Raw genomic sequence first — 27,377 nt, forward strand, 5'->3', positions numbered from 1 at the left:
TGCTGGTCCGGTCGGACCGGTGTGGTCCGCTGCGGCGCCTCCCATCTTCATTCCAAGACATCCGCTTCTGATCTTCAGCCACGGCTCCGGCGTACTGTCTGCCCTGTTGAGGGCAGAGCAAAGTACTGCAGTGCGCAGGCGCCGGGGCCTCTCTGACCTTTCTGGGGCCTGCGCAGACCTGACCAGCAGCGGGACCGCCCCTGGGTGAGTATAATCGAACGTCTTTTTCTCCTCATTCAGGTAACATCGGGGGCTTATCTACAGCATTACAGAATGCTGTAGATAAGCCCCTGATGCCGGTGGGCTTACCTCACCCGCGATTTTCGGGGTGACAGGTTCCCTTTAAATCCCATGAATCCACAGGGACAGCATGGGCTACTCCTTGAAGGAAGGTCTTAACCTGTGGCCGAGAACACAGTCTTCTGAAAAAGGACAGAGCGCAGAAACCTGGCCCTTTAGGGAACTGAGAGCGAGACCCGAATCCAATCCTGCCTGAAGGAAGGCAGGGAAAAAGACATAGGTGAAACACGGTTGGACTCTCACCAACAAAAGTAAGCCTTCCAGGTATGATAGTAGATCCTGGAAGATGAAGGCTTCAGAGCCTGGATCATGGTGTGAATCACCCACCTGGTCCGAAAGGCCGGACGCTCTTAGAACTGCGGTCTCAACAGCCACGCCTATAACTGAGCGACCGAGAATTCGGGTGGCAGATCAGACCCTGAGATGGCAGATCGGGCCTGTCTGGAAGTTGCCAGGGGGCGTCCGCGTGAAGGTTGACAATATCCGCATACCAAGCTCTCCTGGGCCAATCCGGGCTGATCAGAATGACCGGCACCCCTTCTGCTTTGATCTTTTTCAACAGCTTGGGAAGCAAGGGAAGAGATGGGAACAGATAGGGCAGCACGAACTGCGACCAAGGAATGGCCAGAGCGTCGACACCCACTGCAAAAAGAACGCAAGACCTGGAGACGAACCGAGGAACCTTCCTGTTCCTTCGGGATGCTGTGAGGTCCACGTCCGGAGTCCCCCATCGAAGAAAAATCTGATGGAAGACCTCCTGATGCAAGGACCATTCCCCTGCCGGCTGAGGAAGTCGGTGGCCCAATTGTCCACGCCGGGGATATGCACCGTGGAACCGATGCCCCTGCCCAGAGGAGAATCTTGGATACCTCAGCAAGGGCTAAGGAGCTCCGAGTCCCCCCTTGATGGTTGACATAAGCCACAGCTGTGGCATTGTCCGTCTGGATTCGGATTGGTAGACCCCTGAAAATCTTTTCCCAGCAACGAAGGGACAGAAAGATGGCCCGAATCTCGAGGACATTGATCTCTGCGACGACTAACGACCCTGAACAGTCAGGTGGCGAAACACCGCACCCCAGCCGAGCAGGCTGGCGTCAGTCGTCACCACTTGCCAGTGAACTGGAAGGAAGGACCTACCCTGGGAGATGAGAGGTGACGTCAGCCACCAGTTGAGAGACCGTTTGACCCGGGGAGAGTCAGATCGGACGCTCCAGGGAGAAGACAGACCGTCCCACTGAGATAGGATGGCTTGCTGAAGAGGTCGCAAGTGAAATTGAGCGAAGGGAATCGCTTCCAATGATGCTACCATCCTCCCTAGAACGTTCATGACCGATCGGAAGGAGGGAAACCGAGGACCCTGGAGCAAGCGTACGTCCTGACGAAGGATGAATCTCTTGTCTTCAGGAAGGAAGACTTTGGTCTGACGAGTGTCGAAGAGCATGCCCAGGAAGACTATGCGCTGAGAAGAAATAAGGCAGGACTTCTTCAGTTTGACCAGCCACCCAAAGCGGGCTAGGGTGTCGAGGACGATGGACAGACTTTTGTGAGCCTGAGAAAAAGACGGAAGCTTGATGAGGATGTCGTCGAGGTATGGAAAGAAAACCAGGCCTCTGACCCTCAAGATGGCTATCGGCGCCGCCATGATCTCCATGAAATCCCTGGGAGCAGTTGCAAGACCGAACGGCAGGGCGACAAACTGAAAATGGTCCTGGAGCACCGCAAAGTGCAGGAATTGGTGATGTCCCGGGAATATCGGGACATGGAGGTAGGCGTCCTGAATATCTATGGAACACAGAAATTCTTCAGCCTCCATGGAAGCAATTACCGAACGAAGGGATTCCATTCTGAAGTGTCTCAGGCAAACCCTCTTGTTCAGCAATTTGAGATCCAGGATGGGACGAACCTTGCAGTCTTTTTTTGGTACCACAAAAAGATTGGAATAGAAACCTGTGAACCGTTCTTTTTCTGGGAAGGGAACGATTACTCCAGATTTGAGGAGACGCAATGGCTGTGAAGAAACCCGGAACAAGAGCAGGGTCTCTTGGAGGTCGGGATTCGAAGAAACGATCCCGGGGTCGTGAAACGAACTCTATTTTGTATCCCAGTATACAACTTCCCTGACCCATGCGTCCTCTACTGAGGAGATCCAGACATCCCTGAAGAAGAGGAGACGGCCGCCCAGCCTGGGAAGTGGGCTGGGGTCTTGCCGCGAGTCATGCCGACAAGGCTGACTTCGCAAAGGATTCTATGACTATCATTAGAATCGTTCAAAAGATGCTCCGCCGGACAGTGGAATGACCGTGTTGGTGGACAGCTTGGAAACTGGAGGATCCACTGAGGGAGAATCAGTACAATTGGCGGTAAGTTCTGGAGAAAAGGGATATAAAACGCCAAAACGCTTTCCCTTTTGAAAACGTCTGGTCGGATTCTCTCTTTCTCCGGTCACGATCTCCTCGAATTCAGGATGAGGAGCGAAGAACTTGGAAGATGGCTTAGCCCGTCTAAACGAAACCGCATGATCTGCGGGTTCCGTAGAGGTATCTTTGATGCCACAGGTCTGATTTATTGCTCCAATGAGATTCTGAACCATATCCCTCATGGTAGCGATTTGGTTAGAATCCACCTCTGAAATATCTTCCGAGGGCGCATCAGAGAACGTCTCGCCTGACTCAGGGGAGGAGGACCGTGGGGCGAGATGGAACGAGAAGAGGACTCAGACCGGAGTTCCTGTCTGGACCTTTTGTTGCTTAGAATGGAGGGCTCGGACGGAGGCTCCTGCGACCCGCTGGCTACTGCGGGGGTCTGCAGAGGTAAGTGATCCAACACGGACACCAGAGTCTGAAACACCCGAGTTAGATCTGCTACTGATTGTGACAGAGGATGCCCAGCCTGGGGTGGGGGTATCACTCAAGCGGAGCGGCAGGGGATCCTGGGAACACTCGGGTTGCTGCAGGCCTGAGAGTGGAGAGGACTGACCTGAGGGAAGTTTGCAGTTACAGGACGAACATGCAAAGTATTTGACTAAGGCAGAAGAAGTAGAGGAAGATGTAGGGGGATGAGGGCGGCCTCCCTTAGAGGTAGACATCTTGAAGGGTCCCTGAAGAGAATGCCAGAGGGTTAGGGGACAGGGGCAGAGGAGTGTCAGTCTGCAGTGCAGAACTACTCTCAGCAGACGAAAAACGGATTCCAGATGGAGGAAGCTGTAGGCTTGCAGTGGACCTCCAGAGAAGGATCCCCTTTAGGCAGGAGGGCTGTATGGAAGGACGCTAGGATGCAGAATGCGCGCTCTGTAAGGAGTGGAGATGTGTGGCGCCTAGCTGGAATGTACCGTGCACCCGGGAGCACCAAGATGGCGCTGGTGGGCGGAGACTGCAGGGAGGAAGATTGTCGGTCGGGAAAGAAAAAACTCACCCGAGCAAACCGGAAGTGGGCGGGGTCGCGTCGACAAGTAGGCCCGGGCAGAAGCCGGGGGCTAAATTAAGAGGCTGCGACCGCCAGAGAGGGCTGCTGCACTGAGAAACAAGCGGTGCGGCTGGCGGGAAGATGGCGACCGCTGAGGGAAAACAGCGACAGAGGAACGTGGCCGCCGGAGAAAGTAGGTAGTAGGGCTGCCTGTAGAAGCCGCCAGAGCAGGAGAGAGAGTAACGGCCATCCGGGAGAATAAAAGGGCAGCGCGGCTGAAAAAAAAAAAAAGACGCCATGCCGGAAGAAGATAGAGCAGCCCCCCCCCCCCCCCATGGATAAGGAGGGGAAGCGATCAGCAAGGCCGCTGCAGTGCAGCGACAATCCCTGCCCCGTGGGACCCGCGGCTGCAGTCCTTAATAAAATAAAGAGGGATCCCCAATTCCTAACTGGGACGGGTGAGGAAAATACTCACCTCAAAATCTCCCACACCATCCGTTACTAACCTTAGAGAAAGGTGTCAGACGTCCATGGAGCAGATGGTGGACGTCCTCATCTCCTCCAAGCGACAGGCTCTGGTGGGCGAGTGGGTGGGGGACGAAGCAAGGACCGAACTTCTAAGCACGCTTGTGTGCTAGGATCATGATCCTGCTGTCGGATCTATGAGGATACGGGGTGGCAGTACACGCCATACTCATAATCCACATAGTGGGACTACAGGTGTGACTTCACCCTGTATCCCTCCAGAAAACCTGTAAGGAAACGACGCACATTGAGGTAGATAAGGGTCTAATGAAAGACCCGTGTCCACCTCCTACTGACACTAAGCTAAACTGAAGTGCATAATGCCAGTCAGTGGGGTGTACACTGCAGAGGAGGAGATAACTTTTTTATTTGTATAGTGTCAGCCTCCTAGTGGCAGCAGCATACACCCATGGTTCCTGTGTCCCCCAATGAGAGGCGATAGAAAAACGCGAAAAATCCTGAATGTGTGCACACAGCCTAAGTGAAAAAGAACAGTGCACGGAGGATTATATAAAAAAAAAAAAAGTAATGCCAAGTACAATTAGAAAAATAATAAAACGGTTTCCTTTGTCTAGTGATCTAATATCTATTAACCTGAAATCACAAAAGATGCTCATGGATGAAAACAATGAAGATGTTGATGTTGACGAAATAGAAACAGACCAGGTACTGAGTTACATTATTCCAGTTTCTTTACAAATTTATTTTCTGTTCCATGCATCATGATTTATTATGTTCACTACAGGTTTCCAAAATGAAAATGGAAGGAAATGATATGAATATAGACGACTCTACCTAATGATGGACGTGTTCCCACTTCTGCTAATACTGCCCCCTGAATCCAGCTATACATCACAGGAATGTTTCGGCACAGGATTCTGTAATGAAGTCTCGATTGGCACATGCCTGTGCTTTGCTAGAAACGGTTCTGATGACCAACAGGGCAAACACGGTTCCTCTATTTGCATTAAAAGAACATTCCTGGTGTAGGATATTTCACTTTGAAGACTGCGATCATTAAAATAACCAAAAGGTGATAGTGATGATGCTACTCGGAATTGCTTTTCCAGATTTGTGTAATTCTGAAGCGCAGATAAGTTTTGTAAAGAACTCACAGCAGTAAGTTGTACAAAACACAGATGTATATGACACTGCGGATCTCCTCACATTGGGAAATTCATCACTGCTCACGTCACATTTATTGAACTCCAGCAGTATGCATCACAGAGGAGACCCAGACTGATGCATACATCACAAAGAAGACAGACTGTTGTATATACACATCACATAGATACCAGGGAGGCAGTACATACATCATACGAGACATGGGGGCTACGGTATTGACATCACAGGAGATATGGGGCTAGTCTTGGCAGCATTCAGTAATAAAAAAAAAAGAAAAAACTGCATGCGTGTGCTCAAAGAGCAAGTAGCTGCTGGCCCTAGCACTGCAGTTACCAGGAATATGTTAAACCGCACACACTAAACAGGTTCTGGTTGGGATAATGCATATCGGGTCTTTCCATATCAAGTGTTCCAAATACAGTATGAATATTTTTTTTTACCTCACTTTAGATTATTTTTTTTTGTTTTGTTTTTATGAAGTACAACTTTAGTTAATTAGAAATTAAAAGTTTTCAATTTTTTTCTTTAGAAATCTGTAAAAATGTAAGTTTTGAAAAATCGCGGATTTTGGTCTGGTATGGCTTTACATTTTTTTTTTATCATATATCGGGCTAGAATGGAGATAAAGAGTTGGGAGAGGCATCATTTTTCTCAGAACGGTACCGGCTTTCATTTGATATGTCACAAGACTTTATATTTTGTTTTGGAGAAATCAAATTCAAAATTTTGATGAGCAATTGTGAAAATAGCGTATGTTTTAAAATTGTGAAAACATGCATGTGTGTAAGGCTACGTTCAGACTAGCGTTGTGCGCCGCTGCGTCAGCGGCACAACGCACCGAAAAACGCGGCAAAACGCACGCAAAAACGCTGCGTTTTGCGACGCGTGCGTCGTTTTTTGCCGAAAATCGGACGCAAGAAAAATGCAACTTGTTGCGTTTTCTTGGTCCGACGCTAGCGGCAAAAAAGACGCACGTGTCGCAAAACGCAACAAGCAAAAACGCATGCGTCCCCCATGTTAAACATAGGGGCGCATGACGCGTGCGTCGCCCGACGCTAACGCGACGCACACTAGCACAACGCTAGTCTGAACGTAGCCTTTTACTTGTGTTCTTGTTTATATTTGTACAGAGATTCAACTTGGGACCTATCAAATTTGTATTTTTTTTTTTTAAAGCCTTGAATCATCTGATTTTATGTTTGAGTTTCTTCCTTTTTTCTTTTCAAATTACAACTTATTGAATTCAACATTTATATTCAACAATAAAGAAACACAAAAAAAACAAATACGGACGTGCCAGAATAAATACTTCTTAATCATCATAACACAACTTGTTCAGCATTTTCAACCTGAATTCATTGAACAAGCCAGAAGAAAAAAAAGGTGATCATATCCTCAAGTGTGATTTTCCAAATACAGTCTCGTCCTAATTATATGTTAAAAACAAGATTAAAAGAACCAATATTTTTACGACCTATATATACTTGTAACATTTTTTTTTATTATATCACTAAACATGTAATTTATGAAGTGTCTAAGAAGAATAGTACAGTAGTTAAATCCTTGTTCTATAAAATATGAACTAATCAAACAATAGTAGGTTTTTACACTGGCCTTTTATCATCAATGTGTCCCTTCTAGTGGGTGAAATGTAATCTGGTCCATAAGCGCTTACTAGCAATGGCTGTTTCCTTCTGTGTCAGAGTATGTGCGGCCTGTCATGGTGTTCGGCTCTACCCGAGTTAATATCTGATTTTTGTAACTTTTACAATGTCTGGTTTTCTTGGATACGCAAAGGACGGCGCTGGACCAGAAGGTGCAAAAAGGTCACTTCTACGTCTTCATTTTCACAATCTTTGGAGAGTACAGTAGCCGCCACCCGCACCAATCATAGTCACCAGTTCTGTCATCCATTGCCAATCTTGTGCCGCTTACTTCACTGTCTTTGCTGAATGAAATAATCCTTGTTTTTATTTCTGTTTTACTACATGGAATTACAGTGTGATATTGCCGAGTCCCTGTGATGGGTTCTGCTTCCTGTAACCGATGTTTTCACAAATTCTCCTCCGCTTCTTAGTCCTGGTTCGTACAATACATGAACTGGATGTTAAGAATATTTTTCTCCCTCCATTTGAGGAGTTACCTGGGTGGTAAGATTTGGTGTGACTATGGCCTCTGGAGGCCCGAGCTGCCGGCCGGTCATCTGCTCTGCATTCACTGTCTACCCCTGCTCATTCTCAGCCCTAATCAAGCTTTCTCCTCTGTCCTCTCCTGCTTCTAATACTCTGTAACATAATAAAATAACAGTAATATCTAAAAATTATGGATTATTTTGTAAATATGGACCCCACACTGTTAGACCACAGGCTGAACAGATCTGAATTAGAGATTTTCGAATTGAGACTAAGTTTTATTTTTTTTTAAATTTTGCATTTTAAAATTTTGCGTTTGCATAGGTAAAATATTACCAAAGACACTCTTGTGACATATCTGGTGAAAGCCTGTACAGTTCTGAGTAGAAATGGTGTTTATTTTGTTTATCTTTTTTCTAGCCTGAGTTATGAGGAGAAATTTCCAAACTTTGAAAATCAATTAAAAAAAAAAAAAAAAAAAAAAAAAACTTTCTAGAATTTTTTCTCTTCACATTTTGCATTCTCTGACACACTATTACTAAATAACAAAAATCTCAAAAGAATTAAAAATATAGAGGTAAAAATCATTGGTTCGCTTGACATGGAATGACCCTATCGCGAGAATCCTCGCAGTGAACAGTGAAACCATCCACACGACCACAGCGGTGGTTCATCTTTGATATATTAAAAAAAAAATAAAAAATTACTAATGATTCAAGAAAGCCTTAACCCAGCATTAGTGAATATTGACTGCATTACCAGGACGGCTACACCATTGAAGATCCTTTACTGATAACTACATAAACAGCATTTCTTTCCCAGCTCCAAGAGCTTCCGGCCACATGGTGAACAATGAGACCACTGGACCTAGAATTGTGTGAAGCACTTATAGTTACATTTTGTATTTCTAAATAAAATATGTATATTTCTCAGATCAACTATAATACTTAATAGTTTTTCATCAAGATGGGACCATTTTGTACTGAAGTTTTTAATTCTGTGAATGGATATTTTTTATTAAACGTATGTTTTCATTCAGCCTAATGTGTCCCCGTTACTGCGCAGTATTAGGTTTAGACCGTTCACAATTGGAAAGTTTGAGTAAAAGGTTTACATTCATATTTACATAAATATGTATCACAGCAAAACCAATCTTAGCGGAGTGAGAAGAGTTCTTGCTCTTGGGGACTGGACTGCAGAGTCTAAAATAATATTACAAGGACTAGCAAAGACAAATCCATACCCGTGACAGAAGACTGAAAGTTCAGTGATGCTTACGGGGTGCTGCTCTAGATACAGCAGTTTGTATAAAAGTCAGATATTTAAGTCTAAGTGGCTGATTCCTTAAGACTGGTGTTGCGCACACAAGTCTTAAAATTAACTGTCAGCACAGGATGACTGTTCAAGTACAGGCGCTCCGTGCATCATGGGGGAAGGGATCCTTTACACCTTCCCACATGCTTGGGTTTCCATTTATCTCCACCCTTCTCTGGCTCTATGGAGCTAGAGCTGTCAAAGAAAGGAGGTGGGGTGGAGATTGAGGGAAAACAAGCAGGTGTGAAGGTGTACTTAAATGATTGGCTCCGCTGGGACACAGAGTGGCATGACTTTGGTCATTCTGTACTAACAAGACTCTTTAAAAGCCACTGGGGACCAAGATTTATGTGAAACTTCAGAGTTGCATAAAACTGTATACTCAAGGTATTTTACACCAGAATTCTGGCGTAAACACCCAAGTGACTTGCCCTCTTGTGAACAAGCAGTCTAAACTGGCTGCCGATCACCAAACAGATGAGCAAAACAAATGTTTTTGACTGTTCAAAAGAATGGTCTTTGGCAGCACATTGCTCTGTATAATCAGAACCTGCGCTGCTAAGAACAATGACAGCCTCTGTGCAGCCAGCGATCAATTACTGACCCTCAGTGCACACTTGATGCCCGGCTCGCCTGTGTGAACAGGCTATTAAAACGACCACCCATAAACAAGTAACGGATCTGTTTATTGCCACATACCAAGTAATTTAAATGGACCATAATATGGGAAAAGGGTCACCATAAAGGATAGGCCAACTTCTTTACACACAACCTCAGTTACGAGAGTCCATAATGTAACCCAAGGAAGGTCACAGAAAATGCTTCCAATGACTTGAGATGACACAGGCACCCACTGTAATGCCAGCCAATCGACATATGATACACACAAACTTTCATCTAACACTTTACAACCGTGTGCAAAATATAGTTTATTTGAAAATACAATATATAAATTCATAAGGTCTTTCAACTTCTCTACACAGCAAAGATTTAAATAAGTAGTTTTATCCAATTTAATATCAAAATAATGAAAAAAAAAATGCCGGAATTTACATATTTACATATAAAGGCACTCTTCCAAATAGCTTTTTTTACTCCCTTTTCTTTCTTCTGGAGACGATAACAAAAGTCTTTCGTTGATGGGTCCTGTTACAAAATGGAATGTGACAAGAGCGACACCAAAGCGAACAAGTTCTATAGTATATGCTGTCTAAGCAAACAGCTCAGCATAGGATCAGCATACCCTGGCACAACTAGGACATAATGACAAATAAAAACACTCTTCTGTCCAAAAGGGCAGACAAAGTCCTCAGGTCACTGAAAACAAAGACTGAAGATCTCAGGAGTAAAGATGTTTTCGTAAAAATATATAAGCTCTGTTGCTGCCCTCAAACTTCCATGTGGAATATTAGTTACCATACATATTGCCAGTTTTCTACTCATTGAATTTAAATGGGTATATCACAATGTAAATCTGAAGGCACTCACACTACTGAAAAGGAGGACTCAACAATGCACAGCAAAATAAATGTGATCAGCATAAATAAATATTGTATTAGCAATAAATAAAAGAAAAAAAAATAGTTTCTTCTTAAGTCATGGCTGATTGTTGCAGTTCTTCCATTTTACATATATAAAGTGCTGTCCACAGCAAATAGACATGGCAGGCCAGCTGCTAGCTTCTCTTTACAGTTCACTTTATTCAAAGTCATCTTCATAGTCATACTCATACTCATTAATGTCCACTTTTGACTCTTCAGAGGCCATATCCGAGAAAGGTCTTTTATCCGTTGCATGGTTTTTGCCATTCACTATATCAGTCTCCAAAGAATTTAATTCTGCATCATACCTGACATAGAAAAACAGTGATAACACCGGCCCAACACAAAACGTACCCAACTTACAATGGAGAATAGGAATGTATGTATTTTGAGGGAGAAGAAACACTGCTCAGAGTAACTTGCCAATATATTAGGATTTAAATTCTAAAATTTGTCCCAAATAGTTAAATATTTATCAGTCACCACTTTTTAAAAGATAAAAAAAGCTTGTCCTAGCACAAAGAGTAATGTATTTGTGCTCTTAGGCCTTAATTGTAAGTGGAACTAATAGAGCCGGTAATGCTATACTAGGTGAAATCGCCGTTATCCTAATAATAGGAATTGATGAAGCCATAAAACACTACACATTGTCCACAATCCATGAACATTTTTTTCTTCCTACCCATCATTCCACTGTTCTGAGGCAGCCTCTTCAGCTACTAAGATAGCATATTCTTCAGCAGCGTATTTTTCCCAGTCTGAAAGTTCTTGTCCTTCATTTTCCCCAACCTACAAGAGAATGAAAGTCATTGAACGGAGTGTGTCTGAATCACTTACCAAAACCTTACACAAACCTGTCGGATACAAATCATTCTTCACTTACCCGCATTACAGAAAATGGATCCTTTTGTTCATGATCCAAATATTTGTCAAGATTTAGAAAAGTATCAAAAAACAGATTTGCTTGTTTGCTTTTCTTCAAATCGTGGAGTGTAATTTTACCTTTGGAGAAAAAGGACGTCATCAGAAGGATCAAACATCAAACTTGCACAAACATTACTATACTGGCATAAAAACAAAAATCCCGTGACGAAAATGTCAGATGCTAGCTCCAGAAGAATGTACATCATGAAGATCAACTGCAGGAGCATTGCATAAATCCCTTTATTATTGAAAAAAAGGTCATAACTTGTATTTTAGCACTTGTAAATCATACACGAGAAAACTGGAACAAAAACAACATTTCTCAGAAGTCTCAAATTTTGTTATCTGCAGATTGAGCAAAAATTTGCACCTTGTAATTTCACACTGTTCTTGCCACTTTTGAACTCTGCAAATAGACTGGAGTCAGATTAATGAATTGAGACTTTCTAAAGAGTCACAATTGTCACTCCATTATAGATAGGGTGGTGTAAGACTGAAGATAAAAATCTGCACCGGAGTGTTACAGCTAAAGGCCCTTTCACATTAAGCGACGCTGCAGCGATACCGACAACGATCCAGATCGCTGCAGCGTCCCTGTTTGGTCGCTGGAGAGCTGTCACACAGACAGCTCTCCAGCGACCAACGATGCCGGTAACCAGGGTAAACATCGGGTTACTAAGCGCAGGGCGGCGCTTAGTAACCCGATGTTTACCCTGGTTACCAGCGTAAAAGTAAAAAAAAAAAAAAAAAAACACTACATACTTACCTACCGCTGTCTGTCCCCGGCGCTCAGCTTCTCTGCACTCCTCCTGTACTGGCTGTGAGCACAGCGGCCGGAAAGCAGAGCGGTGACGTCACCGCTCTGCTTTCCGGCTGACCGACGCTCACAGCCAGTACAGGAGGAGTGCAGAGCACAGCGCCGGGGACAGACAGCGGTAGGTAAGTATGTAGTGTTTTTTTTTTTTTTTACTTTTACGCTGGTAACCAGGGTAAACATCGGGTTACTAAGCGTGGCCCTGCGCTTAGTAACCCGATGTTTACCCTGGTTACCAGTGAAGACATCGCTGGATCGGTGTCACACACGCCGATCCAGCGATGTCAGCGGGAGATCCAGCGACGAAATAAAGTTCTGGACTTTGTTCAGCGACCAACGATCTCCCTGATCGTTGGTCGCTGTCACACAACGATTTCCTCAACGATATCGTTGCTACGTCACAAAAAGCAACGATATCGTTAACGATATCGTTATGTGTGAAGGTACCTTAAGGCTATGTTCACATGTTGCAATTTCTGCTGCAGGTTTTTTTTATGCCATGTTTAAGCAGTTATGAAAAGTAGGTACTGCTTAATTTCTGCTGCTGATTTTTATTGCGCTTTTGTCAGGATACATTTGTTTCTTGTGCATGCTGATAAAGTTTAGTGCAAAAAGAAAAATCTGATTCAACTTCATCTGGTTTTGGCACCAAAATACTGCAAAAAACATGGGTTCTGGTTTTGCTGCATTTTGGTACTACAATGGGCAAAAAACGCTAAGAAAAAAGACGCTGAAAGAAGTGACATGCTGCACATTTTGCAGAAACCAAGCTATTTGACAAAACAGTCAGAAAAGAAAACTAAAGGTGTGTTCAGGAGATTTTGGAAATATCAGACTTTGCTGATACTGTGAAATATAGTTGAAAAATTTGAATAAAAAAAAAAGATAAAAAACCCAGCAAAAATTCAATGTATGAACATAGCCTAAAGGTGTGCCAAATGTAACAAAACATCGTGTTGACTTTAATAAATTGACAACACATCACAAGTGAAATGACTTCAGCTTGCCACACACCATCACACTGAGGTTTCACAAGATCCAGTATTTGGCACAGACAGTCTTCAAATGGTAAGGGCTCAATGGCCATGCTCTCCATCTTCTGGCATTGTTCTTCATAGAAGTACTCCAGCTCATACATCGATAACACTCCGTCTCCATCAAGGTCCATACAGCGGAACCAGTACTCTATGCTGAAGGATTATAGATTATTATTAAATAAAATCAGTAAGTCCAAGAACAATCTCTCTGCGTCAAGAAAACTTATGCTGGGATTCACCTGGTCTGTGTTTTCTTGTCTTCTTCGGATAAGAGAAACCACACAAAGTCTGCATAGCTAATCTTTCCTTCTTTTGGTACTTTTCGACTACTAGGAGAAGGAATAAAACAGAAATTCGTCATTGTTACCACAGGAGAATGATCCAACTGCAGATATTGTGAAATGTAAAGATAAACCATGTACCTCAATTTAAAATGCAATAGAGTGCATATTGAGAGACCACATAGGAGGTGGAATAAGGGGATTTCAGCCACAGAACAGACATTTCAATATAAAATAGATACAGATCAGGTTCTTTAAGAAAGGGCGTGTGTTCACTGGAAAGGGGCGTGACCTAGGAACAACATTATCAGTCTGTGCTCAGAGCAGCAAGATCTCAGCAGCACATATCCTGATTGCACAGGACTACGGAGAACAATGATTTTTAATGAAGCTTAAGGCTATGTGCCCACATTCAGGAAAGTGGAAATCTAAAAACCATTTCGCCTAACAAACGAGTATTTTACTTGTTCGTTGGGCGTCTGGCAGCCTTATTATCGGGAAGTGCTGAAAATGCTCTAATGCAGAGCTTTAAAAAACTTTTTTTACCATGCTAACCAGGGGGTTTTAACGATATCAGTGTCCAAATTGGGGTCACAGTCCTGTATGGAGTAGATAGACTGCTCCACACCTGCACATCCCGACTGGGTGCCAAAAGGACTTCAACAAAAGGATTAAGACACTCACCGAGTGACTGCTCCAGAAAATATTCTTTCAATAATTCTACTTGATATGGCTGTGGAAAAAAAAATAAAAAAAAGATTAGTGCAACAGAATGTTTTTTTGTAATGAAATCTAGAGGAAATTACAACATTTTGCTTTTATTTATTTTACTTACATAGCTCTATCATATTCCGCAGCACTTTATCATCGCTGTCCCCACTGGGGCTCACAATCTAGATTCCTTATCAGTGTGTCTTTGGAGTGTGGGAGGAAACCAGAGAACCCCGAGGAAACAAAAAAAAAAAAAAAAAACACAGGGAAAACATACAAACTCTTTGTAGAAGTCCTTGGTGGGATTTGAACTCTGTAGCTCTGTGTTGCAAAGCTGACCACTAAGGCCTGTTTCACACTTGTTTTTTTACAATCAGTCACAATCCGTCATAATGTTGAAAAGACGGATCCTGTGGAGATTGTAAAAAAACGGATGCAATGGTTCCGTTTTTTTGACAGATCCGTAGTGTTTTCCAAGCAATCTGTAGCATCGCTTGGAAAACTAATTGACAGGTTGGTCACACTTGTCAAACATAGTGTTTGACAAGTGTGACCAGCTTTTTACTATTGATGCTTCCTATGTAGCTTCAATAGTAATAAAGATATGTTAAAAATTATTAAAAAAAAAAAATCTTGATATTCTCACCTTCCGGCGTCCCCCGCAGCCTTCCTGACGCTCCCGTTCCCAGTAATGCCTTGCGAGACCGCTACATCATCACAGGTCATTCTCGCAATGCATTATTGGGAACGGAAGCATCGCGAGGATCCGGAATGATGCGGGGGGACGCCGGAAGGCGAGAATATCAAGATTTTTTATTATTTTTAACATTATATCTTTTTACTATTGATGCTGCATAGGCAGCATCAATAGTAAAAAGAGAGAGCGCATTTCCCTGACTGGAAATTCTTCCACACATGCTCAGTTTCAAAAGACTGAACCAGTCGCTGAATTCCTGCTTTTGACACACAGTGACGGATCCTGCATCCATAGGCTTCCATTATGACCAATGACGGACGGCGCAGGATCCGTTGCTGCACGATTTTCCGACGTGCACAAAAAACGTTCCTCTGTGCGTTGTCTCTGCCCAGACAGCGATTTTATGACAGATGAAACGGATGGCCATCCATCACAATTCGTCGCTAATACAAGTCTATGAGAAAAAACCAGATCCAGCAGAAACATTTGCTGGCTCCGTTTTTCACAAAACGTCGCATTGTGACGGAAAAAGACGGAAGTGTTAAAGCGGCCTAAGCCACCTTATTGAAGGTCAGTGAGGTTCTGAATACAACTGAAAAGAATGTAGTAAGATCGTAAGATTTATCCCCCCTTTTTACTCTGCAGAAAGGTGCCTGAAAATCCTTAATTTTTCCTGTTAAAAGCTGGTTTCACACTTGCGTTTGACTGGTCTGCGTACATCCTCCCTTTAGCTCCGCCTACTTCCGCATGCATCCTGCGTACCTATCTTTAACATTGGGTACGCAGGGACATACGTTGTAAGCGGATGCGTCCGCATGCAGCGTTTTGACGTGCCCGCCCGATAGCTATGCGGAAGTAGGCGGAGCTTAAGGGAGGATGTATGCATCCATACGCAGACCAGCCAAACACAAGTGTGAAATTGGCCTAAGCAATATGAAACACTTCAATAATCTCTCTCTCATATTAAGAAGTATTATTTATAAAAAGAGAAAAGGGATTATTTGTACCATGGTCGTTGTGCTTGGATAGGTCCTGCTCATCAATGTACAAGTCGTGGTCAGTGTCCAGCTCCCAGAACTTGCAGTAGATGACATAGAAGTGTTCATATGAAAAATAGTCTGTTGACTGGTTGATATCTTCCTCCTCCAGCAGCGTCACATGCTGAAAACACAAGGAGTGAATGACCGTCAGTGCTTTTATGATTGTCCGGCACGAACTCCCCCTTGGGCTGGCGGGTCACACAAAACCCATTAACGACAAAACAAAAGACGTATAGGACACCTAACCAATAAAAAAAGGAGGGGGGGGGGGGGGGGTCACTAAAAAGGAGTTGGCAACTTTTTTTTTTTTTAATTGATGGCCTATCCTTGAGATATCCAGCACCCCTGCTAATCAGCTGTTACTGGCTCTATCCAAATGTTCTGAGAAGGTGCTGGAACACAGACGCTCCGTCAAAACCAAAGTGGCTGCGGCTGAGTACCAGAGACGTACTCCTATACATCTGAATAGGGGGCAGATCTGCAGTACCCAGCTATGGCCGCTATAAGAATGACGCAGCTGCTGTGTTCCGTAAGCATCCAAATTAAGAAGGAAATAGGGATTTTTGTGTTACCGTAAAATCCTTTTCTCCAAGACACTCAATGGGGGACACAGGACTGAGGGTGTATGCTACTGCAGCCAGGAGGCTGACACTAAGTAAACAAAAAATGTTTAGCTCCTCCTCCGCAGTATACACCTTAACACCGGCCACAGGCGAATCCAGTTTGGTGCAAAAGCAGTAGGAGAGAAAAGGAAACACATCAGCATTAATACAGAAAACAACATGTCTAGAAATAACCCCACTGAACAAGTCAGAAGAAAAATGAAACAAAGAAAAGAGCCATCTGGCTAACAGGGAGGGAGCTGTGTCCCCCAATGAGCGTCTCAGAGAAAAGCATTTACGGTGAGTAACACAAAAATCCCTATTTCTCCTTTGCCTCATTGGGGGACACAGGACTGTGGGATGTCCTAAAGCAGTCCCTGGGTGGGGAATTAACTCACCGGTATAACATCCAGGCATCTGCCGACTGGAAGTGCGCTACCGCTGCTGAAGAATCCTTCTACCCAGACTTGCATCTGCAGAAAACTGCACCTCTCAGGGTGCTCAAAACCACATTCAAGAAGTTTATTAACCCTTCAGGTGTTTCACAGGAATTTTTGGAATGTTTAAATCGGAGTATGGACATTATAGTGTTTGGAAAAGGTATGCAAACTAGACCAGGTTGCGGCCTTGCAAACCTGTTCTGCTGAAGCCTGGTGCCGAAGCGCCCAGGAAGTCCCCACTGCCCGAGTGGAATGTGCTTTGATTCCGACCGGAACAGCTACTCCCTTGACACGGTAGGCCTCCTGAATAGCCAATCGTATCCACCTGGCCAAGGTTGATCTCGAGGCCGCAAGACCCTTCCAGCGACCCTCAGGGAGGACAAACAGCGCATCAGTCTGCCGAAAAGGTGCTGTCTGAGACACGTACCTTCTCAGCGCTCACTAGGTCTAACGTATGGAGAGCTTTTTCCAGAAAAACGGCAAGACAATGTCCTCGTTAATGTGGAACCAAGAAACCCACCTTTGGTAAAAAGGAAGGTGCTGGTCTGAGCACCACTTTATCCTGATGGAACCGCAGAAAAGGAGCCCGAAAGGATAGAGCAGCCAGCTCCGATACCCGTCTAATTGAAGTAACGGCCACCAAGAATACAACCTTCCAGGAAAGGTGAGTTAAAGAGACGTCCTGAAGGGGTTCAAAAGGAACTTCCTGCAAGGCACTTAAGACCAGATTAAGGTCCCAAGCATCCAGGGGGGTTCTGTAAGGAGGAACCTTATGAGCTACTCCATGTAGGAAAGTTTTCACCTGTAGATTAATAGCGATCCTGCGCTGAAAAAGTACCGACAAGGCTGATATCTGTCTTCGTATGTACTCGGTGCAAGCCCTGAATCCAGGCCGATATGGAGAAACGCAAGAATGTTTGGGATGGACAAACGTAGTGGAGGGAGCCTACGCCCTCTGCACCATGAAAGGAAAACCTTCCAGGTGTGATGATAACTACGTGCAGAGACGGATTTCCGGGCGCTAATCATGGTAGTGGCTACCTCTTGGGAAAACCCAGCCTGTGTTAGGATCCAAGATTCAATGGCCAGGCCGTTAAACACAGGGCCCCTAAGTTCTGGTGGTAGATAGGGCCCTGCAAAAGTAGATCCGGGCGTTCCGGAGGCCGCCACGGAGTTCCGGCCAGCAGCTGCACTAGGTCTGCGTACCATGACCGACGAGGCCAATCTGGAGCGACCAGGATAGCTGGAACTCCTTCTGCCTTGACCTTTCTGATTACCTTCGGGAGCAGTGCTAGAGGGGGAAACAGATATGGGAGATGAAACTAGCCTCAAGGTAAAACTAACGTGGCCACAGCAATAGCCTTTGGATCTCGATATCGGGCGACAAACCTGGGTACTTTGGCATTCCTCCCGGAAGCCATCAGGTCTACATCCGGGGTCCCCCAGAGTTGACATAGCTGCAGAAATACTTCAGGATGTAGAGACCATTCCCCGGACGCAAGACCCTGTCAACTGAGAAAATCCGCAGCCCAGTTTTTCTCGCCCGGGATGTGGACTGCCAAAATCACCGAGTGATTCCTCTCAGCCCAGCAGAGGACCTGTTTTACCTCATGCATGGCCACCCTGCTGCAGGTACCCCCTTGATGATTTATGTATGCCACCGCTGTAGCATTGTCTGATTGAATCCGGACAGGGCGGCCTGCCAGGAGATTATTTAAATGCTGCAATGCCATCCGAATTGCCCGAATCTCCAACAGATTGATCGGGAGGGTTGACTCCTGTGAGGACCAGCGTCCCTGGGCTGTGTGGCGGTAAAATACCACTCCCCAACCTAGAAGGCTGGCGTCTGTCGTGACCACCAGCCAATGGACTGGGGGAAAAGGTTTCCCCTGTTGAAGAGATGTACTCGTTGACCACCATGAGAGATCCTGTCTGACCTGGAAAGATAGACGGCACCTGGGGTTGAGAGAGAATGGATTCCTGTCCCACGCTGATAACAGAGTAGGCTGGAGAGGGCGAAGATGGAGCTGGGCAAAAGACACTGCTTCTATTGTCGTCACCATTCTCCCTAAGACCCTCATGCAAAACCGAATTGTGTGATAGACAGGCCGGCGAAGGGTCTTCACCTCTTGCCGAAGTTTCAGGACCTTGTCCCGAGGTAGGATTGTCAAGCCTTGTAAGGTGTTGAAAAACATCCCTAAAAAATAAATTCTCCGGGATGGTACGAGTGACGATTTTTCTCGGTTTACCAGCCACCCTAGACGAGAACGTGTCTAGAGTAATGCTAACGTTTTCCTCGCAGGCCCGAAAAGACAGCCCCTTGATGAGGAGATCGTCTAAGTAAGGTAAAAGGAGTATGCCCTGAGAATTCAGGATGGACACAACAGCCGCCATGACCTTTGTGAACACTCTTGGAGCGGTGGCTAGCCTGAAAGGTAAGGGTGTGAACTGAAAATGCAGATTGCCTACAGCAAAACGTAGGAATCTTTGATGCGCAGGAAATATGGGAATGTGGAGATATGCATCTTGAATATCTATTGAAGCAAAGAACTCTCCTTTTTCCATTGACGCAATGACCGAGCGAAGAGACTCCATTCGAAAACGATGAATGTTGACAAACCTGTTTAAACGTTTCAGGTCCAGAATGGGCCTTACCGATCCATCCTTTTTGGGAACTAAGAACAGGTTGGAATAGAACACCTGAAATCTTTCTTCCTTTGGAACTGGGATGATGACCCTGCAGAGCCAAAGAGCCTCTATAGAATTGAACAGGGCCTGTAACCGGGATTTTGAGCTGGGTAGGCGGGAAGGAAAGAACCGGCACGGAGGAAGGTTGAGAAACTCCATCTTGTATCCTGAAGATACCAGTTCTCTTACCCATCTGTCGTGAACCACAGTGAGCCAGGACTGGTGAAAAAAAGAGTAGGCGGCTGCCTACTTTGTCGGTGGGGACCAGAGGCCGACTCCAGTCATTTGGCCGAAAACCTATGGGACCTAGATCCCCTTCCCCTCCCCTGAGTTCGCATTCTTCCAAAAGGGTTGGCCATGTATGAGATCTGATGATCTCTGTCCTGATTGGGTCGCCCCGGAGCAGCGGGATTTGACGTTTGGGTCCACCAGGTTTTGCGAAAGGGCTTAAAGCAAGCCTGGAACTGACAATGAAAAGGCTGCTTAATCTTCTGCTGTGGAAGAAAATTGCTTTTTCCTCCTGTTGTATCAGAAATGAGCTGATCCAATTTTTCTCCAAATCAACCCCACTGATAAGGAAGGGTTGTAAGATTTCATAGAGGTAGAATCTGCTCGCCATGTTCTCAACCAAAGAGCCCTTCTGATGGCAATAGCGTTTGCTGCGTCTAAAGACGCATTGATCAGATAGCTCCCAGCCAGAGCTATTTGATTTGATATCTCAGTCAACTCCACTGGAAGATCCCTCTCCTGAAGAGCCTTGGTCAAAGATTCTGACCAGGATATCATGGCCTTAGCTACCCACGTCGCCACAAAAGAGGGCGAGAGCTGAACCTGAAGCCTCAAAGACTGAACAAGCCAAACTATCAATAAGTCGATCAGTAGGATCCTTAATAGATGAGCCATTGGGAAGGGATAACAGTGTATTAGAGGCCACACGAGAAACCGGGGGATCTACGAAGGGGATTCTGCCCAATTTTTACGCAGTTCAGGAGCTAAAGGGTATCTAGCATTCAGAGCCTTTTGTCCCGCAAAACGACTGTCTGGATGCTCCCTGTGACGTTGGACCAAGTCCTCAAACTCGGAATGAGAAGCGAACACCCTATGAGACTGCTTGGCCCTCTTGAATGATACATAATGACCGGAGGTCAAGGTAGATTCGTCCTCTATACCCAGGGTCTGGTTGACAGCCTCGATTAGACTATCTGACTCCTGGTAATCAGAGGCCTAAATTGAGGGATCTCTCGGAATCGTAGTCCGAACCGAGTTCACCGCTCTCCACTGGAGAAGGTGAACGAGAAGGGGAACTCCAGGAAGCAGATGCCCCTGATGGACCGGGAGACGCTGTGTGGGTTCGCTTTCCCCGCGTCTGCCTAGTGCGAGCACGGCCCCTGCAGGCCGAAGGCTCCTGAGAGTCGGATGACCTCAACGGCAGGTGAACCGCTGTCCCTGGCCCCAGCCGGGGCCTGCAGGGACTCGACTGCCTTAGTTAGGGATGCCGTAGACTGACAAGGACGTGACCCATTCCCCAGGGAGAAAACACGGCTTCTACCTGTGTCGCAGGAGAAGGGCTCCTGAGCGAGTTCGGAGTCGCAGGCCTCACAGACTATTACTCTGGGCATGCGGAAAAGTGGACCGACAGACTACACATGCAGTATATAGCACCGTGTGAGATTTGGCCCTTCTAGACATGGTGCCCTGCAAATGCTATAATCAGGGGATGTAGATAGGCCGAAGTAATGCAGCGCTTAATGCTGTCAGGCTGGGGGGAGTAGCACTTACTCCAGTCCTGTGTCCCCGTTTGTTCTGTGGAACATGTCCCAGAGCGAAGAATCCGAGCTGCCTTTTTTGAAAAAGAGCACCCCCACTAGTGGGCGGAACCGGAAACAGCAGCGTCTGCGGCCTAGAAGTTGCCAGTGCTTTGGTGAGGAGGGGGTCGCGGAGCCGCTGCAAATGACGCTGCCAGAAAGGGCGGGGCTTCTGTCCGCAGCCTACTTCCTGCTAGAAGCCGGGGACTAAATTATCGGCTGCCCCAGAACAGACACTGGCGGTCCGCAGTGCAGCGCCGCCCATAACACACAGGCTGTGGTGCCGCCGGAAACAGGAGACTGCGGCACCACCGGAAGAAAAAGACTCCAGCCGCCATACCACAGGGACGCCAGGAAAGAAATGCAGACCTGCTCTCCAAACCCCCGGTACGATGCGCGCCTCAGGAGCCCTCATAGCCCCCCCCACCCGCGTGAGGGGGGGCTGTGTAACCAAATAGACGGTGCAGGCACCCTAACTCAGTCTTCCTATCTATAGAAAGAGGAGAGGGACCGTCCGCCCCCCTTTATCACCGCTGTCTAGCATTGGTGATGCAGTGGGGGGGCCGCACAGACAATGCATACGCACCTGTACAGCCTAGGGTTTCATTACCTTAGGGTGGTCAGGGCTTAGTCCGGCAAGTCCCACGTCGCAGGAGAGGATACGTGGAGGCGACACTCCACGTGCTCGCCCGTTGATGGTTTGGGGAGATCGGACCCCTTTAATAGGGTCTCACTTCCAAAAAAGGGTCCAGATAGGTCTGGGAACCAGAAGTGTGCCTCCTTCAGACACTAAGCATGAACTGGGATCGCCTGCGGCCGGTGTCAAGGTGTATACTACTGAGGAGGAGCTAAACTTTTTTTTATGTTTACTTAGTGTCAGCCTTCTGGCGGCAGTAGCATACACCCTCAGTCCTGTGTCCCCCAAAGAGGCGAAGGAGAAATTGATTTGTGGATTATTTCCGCGCTGCTGAAGACTGAAAAAATCCGGGACCAAGAGATAATGCTTTTTTTTTTATTTGACACGTTTCAAAGTATATCACACTTCTTCAGGAATAACCACAGGAACCATCTATAACTTCCAGCTGTCATCGGTGCCAGTTACAGCCAAAACGTGGGGGTGCCAGGTGTCGTACCCCCACGAATCAAATATTGATAGCCTATCTTCGAGATGGACCATTAAGAAAAAACAGGATTTTTGGTTGCTTACCGTAAAATCTGTTTCTCGGAGCCTTCATCAGGGGACACATGAACTATGGGTGTATGCTGCTGCCACTAGGAGGTTGACACTATTTACAAAAAAAAGTTAGCTCCTCCTCTGCAGTGTACACCCCACCGACTGGCATTATGAACTTCAGTTAGTTAGTGAGAAAGCAGTAGGAGAAAAACAATAAGGTTGAAATAACATAGTAAAAAACATGAGAACTGTAAACATGAGAACAGTCCTAGAACACAGAAGTTGAATAATATGGGAGGGGCTGTGTCCCCCAATGAAGGCTCCGAGAAAGATTTTACGGTAAGCAACCAAAAATCCAGTTCTCGATCGCCTCATTGGGGGACACAGGAACCATGGGACGTCCCACAGCAGACCCTGGGGTGGGGAAAAAAAAAACAAAAAAAAAAAAAACGACTTCCATCAGGTCAGAGGACTCACCACTGCCACCTGCAAGATCCTTCTGCCTAGGCTGGCGTCCGCCGAAGCGTAGGTATGGACCTTGTAAAATTTGGCGAATGTGTGGATGGAAGACCAGGTTCTGCTTTGCAAAGCTGTGGTACACCGCCCAGGAGGCACCAACTGCCCGGATAGAGTGAGCCTTAATCCCAGGAGGAGGCACTCTGTTCTTGGCCCGATAAGCTTCAAAAATTGCCGTTCTGAGCCAGCGAGCAATAGTCGCCTTGGAAGCCGGCAGGCCTCTACGCGTGCCATGAGGAACGACGGAAAGAGAATCTGTCTTCCGGAAAGAGGCCGTTCTAGCCAGGTAGATCCTCACCGCCCTGACGAGGTCCAGCTTGTTCAACGATCGCTCCAGAGGATGGGTCGGATCTGGACAAAAGGACAGTAGAACGATGTCCTCGTTGAGGTGGAAACCACCTTAGGGAGGAAGGCCTTATGACGGAGGCCTCAGGACCACCTTGTCCTGGTGGATAACCAAGAAAGGAGGTCGGCAAGAAAAAGGCCGCCAAACTCGGAAACGCGTCGGATGGAGGTGATGGCCACAAGAAAAGCCACCATCCGAAATAGAACTGACAGGGAAACCTCCCCGAGAGGCAGAAGGGGGGGGACCCCTCAGAACGTCCAGCACAAGATTCAAATTCCATGAATCCACAGGAACCCTGTACGGAGGGACAGCATGGGTTACTCCCTGAAAGAAATGTCTTGACCTGTGGCAGAGATGATGGCGTCTTCTGAAAAAGGATGGAGAGCGCAGAAACCTGACCCTATAGGGAACTAAGAGGAAGGCCCGAATCCAGTCCTGCCTGAAGGAAGGCCAAAATGGAAGGAAGTGAGAAGAAGGACATAGGAGAAACGTGGTTGGACTCGTACCAACGGAAGTAAGCCCTCCAGGTACGATAGTAGATCCTGGAAGACAAAGGCTTCCTAGTCTGGATCATAGTGAGAATCACCCGATCCGAAAGGCCGGAAGCTCTTAGAACTGCGGTCTCAGCCACTCCGTTAAACTGAGCGACCAAGAATTCGGGTGGCAGATCGGACCCTGGGACAGCAGATCGGGTCTGTCTGGAGCCACCAGGGGGTGTCCGCGAGAAGATTGACGATCTCTGCAAACCAAGATCTCCTGGGCCAAACCAGGGTGATCAGAATGACCGACACCCCTTTCGCCTTGATCTTCTTCAACAGCTTGGGAAACAAGGGCAAGGGTGGAAACAGATAGGGGAGCACGAACTGCGACCAAGGAATGGCAAGAGCGTAGACTCCCACTGCAAGAGGATCGCGGGACCTGGAGACGAACCGAGGGCCCTTCTTGTTGATTCGGGACACTGGGAGGTCCACATCCGGAGTCTCCCATCGAAGACAAATCTGATGGAAGACCTCAGGAAGTGAGATGCAAGGACCATTCCCCTGCCGCGAGGCCCTCATGGCTGAGTAAGTCGGTGGCTCAATTGACCACACCGGGGATATGCACTGCGGATATCACCGGGACCGTTGCCTCTGCCCAAAGGAGGATCTTGGATACCTCGGCCGAGGCCAGAGAACTCAGAGTTCCCCCCTTGTGGTAGACATATGCCACTGCTGTGGCATTGTCCATCTGGATTCGAATTGGCAGACCCTTGAGAATCTTTTCCCAGTGAAGAGACAGAAAGAAGGAGTGAAACTTGAGGACACTGATCGGCAGAGATGACTCCTGCGCCGACCAACGACCCTGAACAGTCAGGTGATGAAACACCGCACCCCAGCCGAGCAGACTGGCGTCCATCATCACTGCCTGCCAGAGAACTGGAAGGAAGGACCTGCCCTGGAGATGATAGGTAACGTCAGTCACCAGTTGAGGGACCGTTTGACCCGGGGATAAAGACGAATCGGATGATCCAGGGAAAAAAACAGATCTGTCCCACTGTGATAGAATGTCCTGCTGAAGAGGTCTAGAGTGAAATTGGGCGAAGGGAATCGCTTCCAATGTTGGAACCATCCTCCACAGACCCTTCATGGCCGATCGGAAGGAGGGAAGCCGAGGACCCTGGGAACTCTTGTCTTTGGGAAGGAAGACTTTGGTTTGACGGGGGTCGAAGAGCATGCCCAGAAAAAATAGGCACCGAGAAGGAACAAGACAGGATTTCTTCCTGTTGACAAGCCACCCAAAACGGGCTAGATGAGGTTGTTGTCGATGTACGGAAAAAAGTACTAGGTCCCTGACTTTCAAGATGGCTAGCAGCGCTGCCATGATCTTCGTGAAAACCCTGGGAGCGGTTGTGAGACCGAACGGCAGGACGACGGACTGAAAGTTCTCTTGAAGTACTGCAAAGCGCAGGAATCGGTGATGGTCCAGGAATATCGGGACATGGAGGTAGACGTCCTGGATGTCTATGGAGCACAGAAATTCCTAAGCCTCCATGGAAGCAATTACTGAACGAAGGGATTCCATCCTGAAGCGTCCCAGACGAACAATCTTTTTCAGCAATTTAAGATCCAGGATGGTACGAACTTTGCCGTCTTTTTTCGGTACTACAAAAGATTTGAATAGAAACCTGTGAACCGTCCTTTTTCTGGGACGGAACGATTGCCCCGGATTTGAGGAGAGAAGCGATGGCTACGAAAAAACCCAGAACTAGAGCGGGGTCTCTTGGGGGTCGGGATTCTAAGAAACGATCCCGGGGTCGTGAAAAGAACTCTATTGTGTATCCAGAGGATACAACTTCCCCCTGACCCATGCGTCCTCTACTGAGGAGATCCAGACGTTTCTGAAGAAGAAGAGATGGCCGCCCAGCCTGGGAAGTGGGTTGGGTTCTTGTCGCGAGTCATGCCGAGGTGGATCTTCTAGTCCTAGACCTGGAAGATCTACCTTGGGAGTAGCGAGAATGCCAGGAAGGAGTAGGTCTAAAGGATACCCTCTTCTCTTAACGTGCCTGTGGCCTCTGCTGTTGGGAAAAGGAATCTGAGGCCGAAATTGCCGCCTAGGAGGAGAGCGGCGAGGTTTAGGCTGGGGAAGTAGAGAACTTGTGCCCCCGGTGGCGTCCTTAATGATTTCGTCCAGTTAGCGGTGAGCTCTGGAGAAAAAGGATATAAAACGCCAAGGCGCTTTCCTCTCTGAAAGTGTCTGGTCGGATTCTCTTTTTCTCTGATCAGAATCTCCTCGAATTCAGGGTGAGGAGCGAAGACCTTGGAAGATGGCTTCAACCGTCTAAACGAAACCGCCTAATCCGTGCATTCCGTAGAGGAATCTTTTATGCCACAGGTCTGGTTGATTGCTCCAATGAGGCTCTGAAACATATCCCTCATGTTCGCGATTTGGTCAGAACGCAGCTCTAAAACGTCCCTCTAAAGGTGCGTCTGAGAACGCCTCGCCTGACTCGGGGGAGAGGACCGGGAAGAAACTGACCGCTGAGATGGACCGTGAGGCAAGATGGAACGGGAAGAGGAGTCGGACCGGCACTCCTGTCTGGACCCTTTACGGCCTATCTTGGCAGGCTCAGACGGGGCTTCCTGTGACCCGCTGGCTACCGCAGAGGTCTGCAAGGGCAACTTATCAAGAACTGACACTGGGGTCTGGGATACCCTGGTGAGATCCGGCACAGATTGAGACAGAGGAAGCCCACCCTGGGATAGGGGACTCACTCTCAATCGGGGCAGAGGGGGGCTCCTGAGCGGTGGGATCGCTCCAGTCCTGATGGGTGGGAGAGGACTGACCTGAAGGGAACATGCCCTTACAAGGAGAGCACAAAAGGTGTCTGACTAAAGCAGAGGAAGAGTATTTGTCTACAGTGCAGAGCTACTCACGGCAGATGTCCTGTGCATAGCTTCGGCTGTAGAGAATGGAGGATGTCGTCAGGGAAAGCAGGTCCTGTAGGAGGAATCGCCGCTGGGTCCACATGCCGGGAATGGTGACCGTAGATGAAGCACTGCAAAAAAAAAAACCGCGTGCATCTGAAAAGGAGGGCGCGAAGGTGCAAAGACCTGCTCTCTGAAGACTGCAGCACGAGCCAAGAGCCGCCGAAAGCAGCCGGCGCTGAAGCTGCACGAATGGGGGTACAAAGATGGCGCCGGCCGCAGTCTGTGCTGAGGCCGGGAGGAGTGGGCGGGACTAAGCGCCGGAGAGAAGAGGAGAAGACGGGCGGGAGAAATGCCCGCCGGAAAGAGGACGGGGGGCGTAGACATAACGCTGCACTAGGCCCGACAGAGGCCCTGCAAGGCTAGCCCACCCGAAGGAGAGAGAGCGGGGGGCATAGGCACTGCGCCGGACTGGATTAGAGCCCGGTGACCGCTGTGGGGGGAGAGACGGCGTGGAGACCTTACAAGGCCTCGGCGCTACCGCACAAGGGAAGCTGAA

At 47.1% G+C, this 27,377-nt stretch overlaps 2 protein-coding genes across 5 annotated transcripts in view; one reads left to right on the plus strand and one right to left on the minus strand.

The window, feature by feature from the left end:
* LOC138670479 (cohesin subunit SA-2-like) overlaps positions 1-7,972 on the plus strand; it is a 164,072-nt gene extending 156,100 nt beyond the window's left edge. Inside the window, exons 32-33 of one of the 2 annotated variants that reach the window (XM_069757868.1) lie at positions 4,803-4,893; positions 4,973-7,972. In XM_069757868.1, coding sequence (XP_069613969.1) covers positions 4,803-4,893; positions 4,973-5,026 — 145 coding nt within the window. In that variant the 3' untranslated portion in view covers positions 5,027-7,972. The remainder of the gene's footprint in view (positions 1-4,802; positions 4,894-4,972) is intronic. The other variant, XM_069757869.1, reaches the window with a different exon arrangement.
* Positions 7,973-9,709: 1,737 nt separating this feature from the next.
* Positions 9,710-27,377, minus strand: part of PPP2R3B (protein phosphatase 2 regulatory subunit B''beta) — a 106,344-nt gene continuing 88,676 nt past the window's right edge. For 2 of the 3 annotated variants that reach the window (XM_069757870.1, XM_069757872.1), the window contains 7 exons: positions 15,811-15,964; positions 14,080-14,128; positions 13,354-13,443; positions 13,092-13,267; positions 11,223-11,341; positions 11,022-11,128; positions 9,710-10,647 (listed from right to left, as the gene is read on the minus strand). In XM_069757870.1, the coding sequence (XP_069613971.1) occupies positions 10,497-10,647; positions 11,022-11,128; positions 11,223-11,341; positions 13,092-13,267; positions 13,354-13,443; positions 14,080-14,128; positions 15,811-15,964 (846 nt within the window). In that variant the 3' untranslated portion in view covers positions 9,710-10,496. Of the gene's footprint in view, positions 10,648-10,883; positions 11,129-11,222; positions 11,342-13,091; positions 13,268-13,353; positions 13,444-14,079; positions 14,129-15,810; positions 15,965-27,377 lie in introns of those variants that run through there. The other variant, XM_069757871.1, reaches the window with a different exon arrangement.

This window comes from Ranitomeya imitator, chromosome 3, assembly GCF_032444005.1.
Source record: "Ranitomeya imitator isolate aRanImi1 chromosome 3, aRanImi1.pri, whole genome shotgun sequence".
Classification (NCBI taxonomy): domain Eukaryota; kingdom Metazoa; phylum Chordata; class Amphibia; order Anura; family Dendrobatidae; genus Ranitomeya; species Ranitomeya imitator.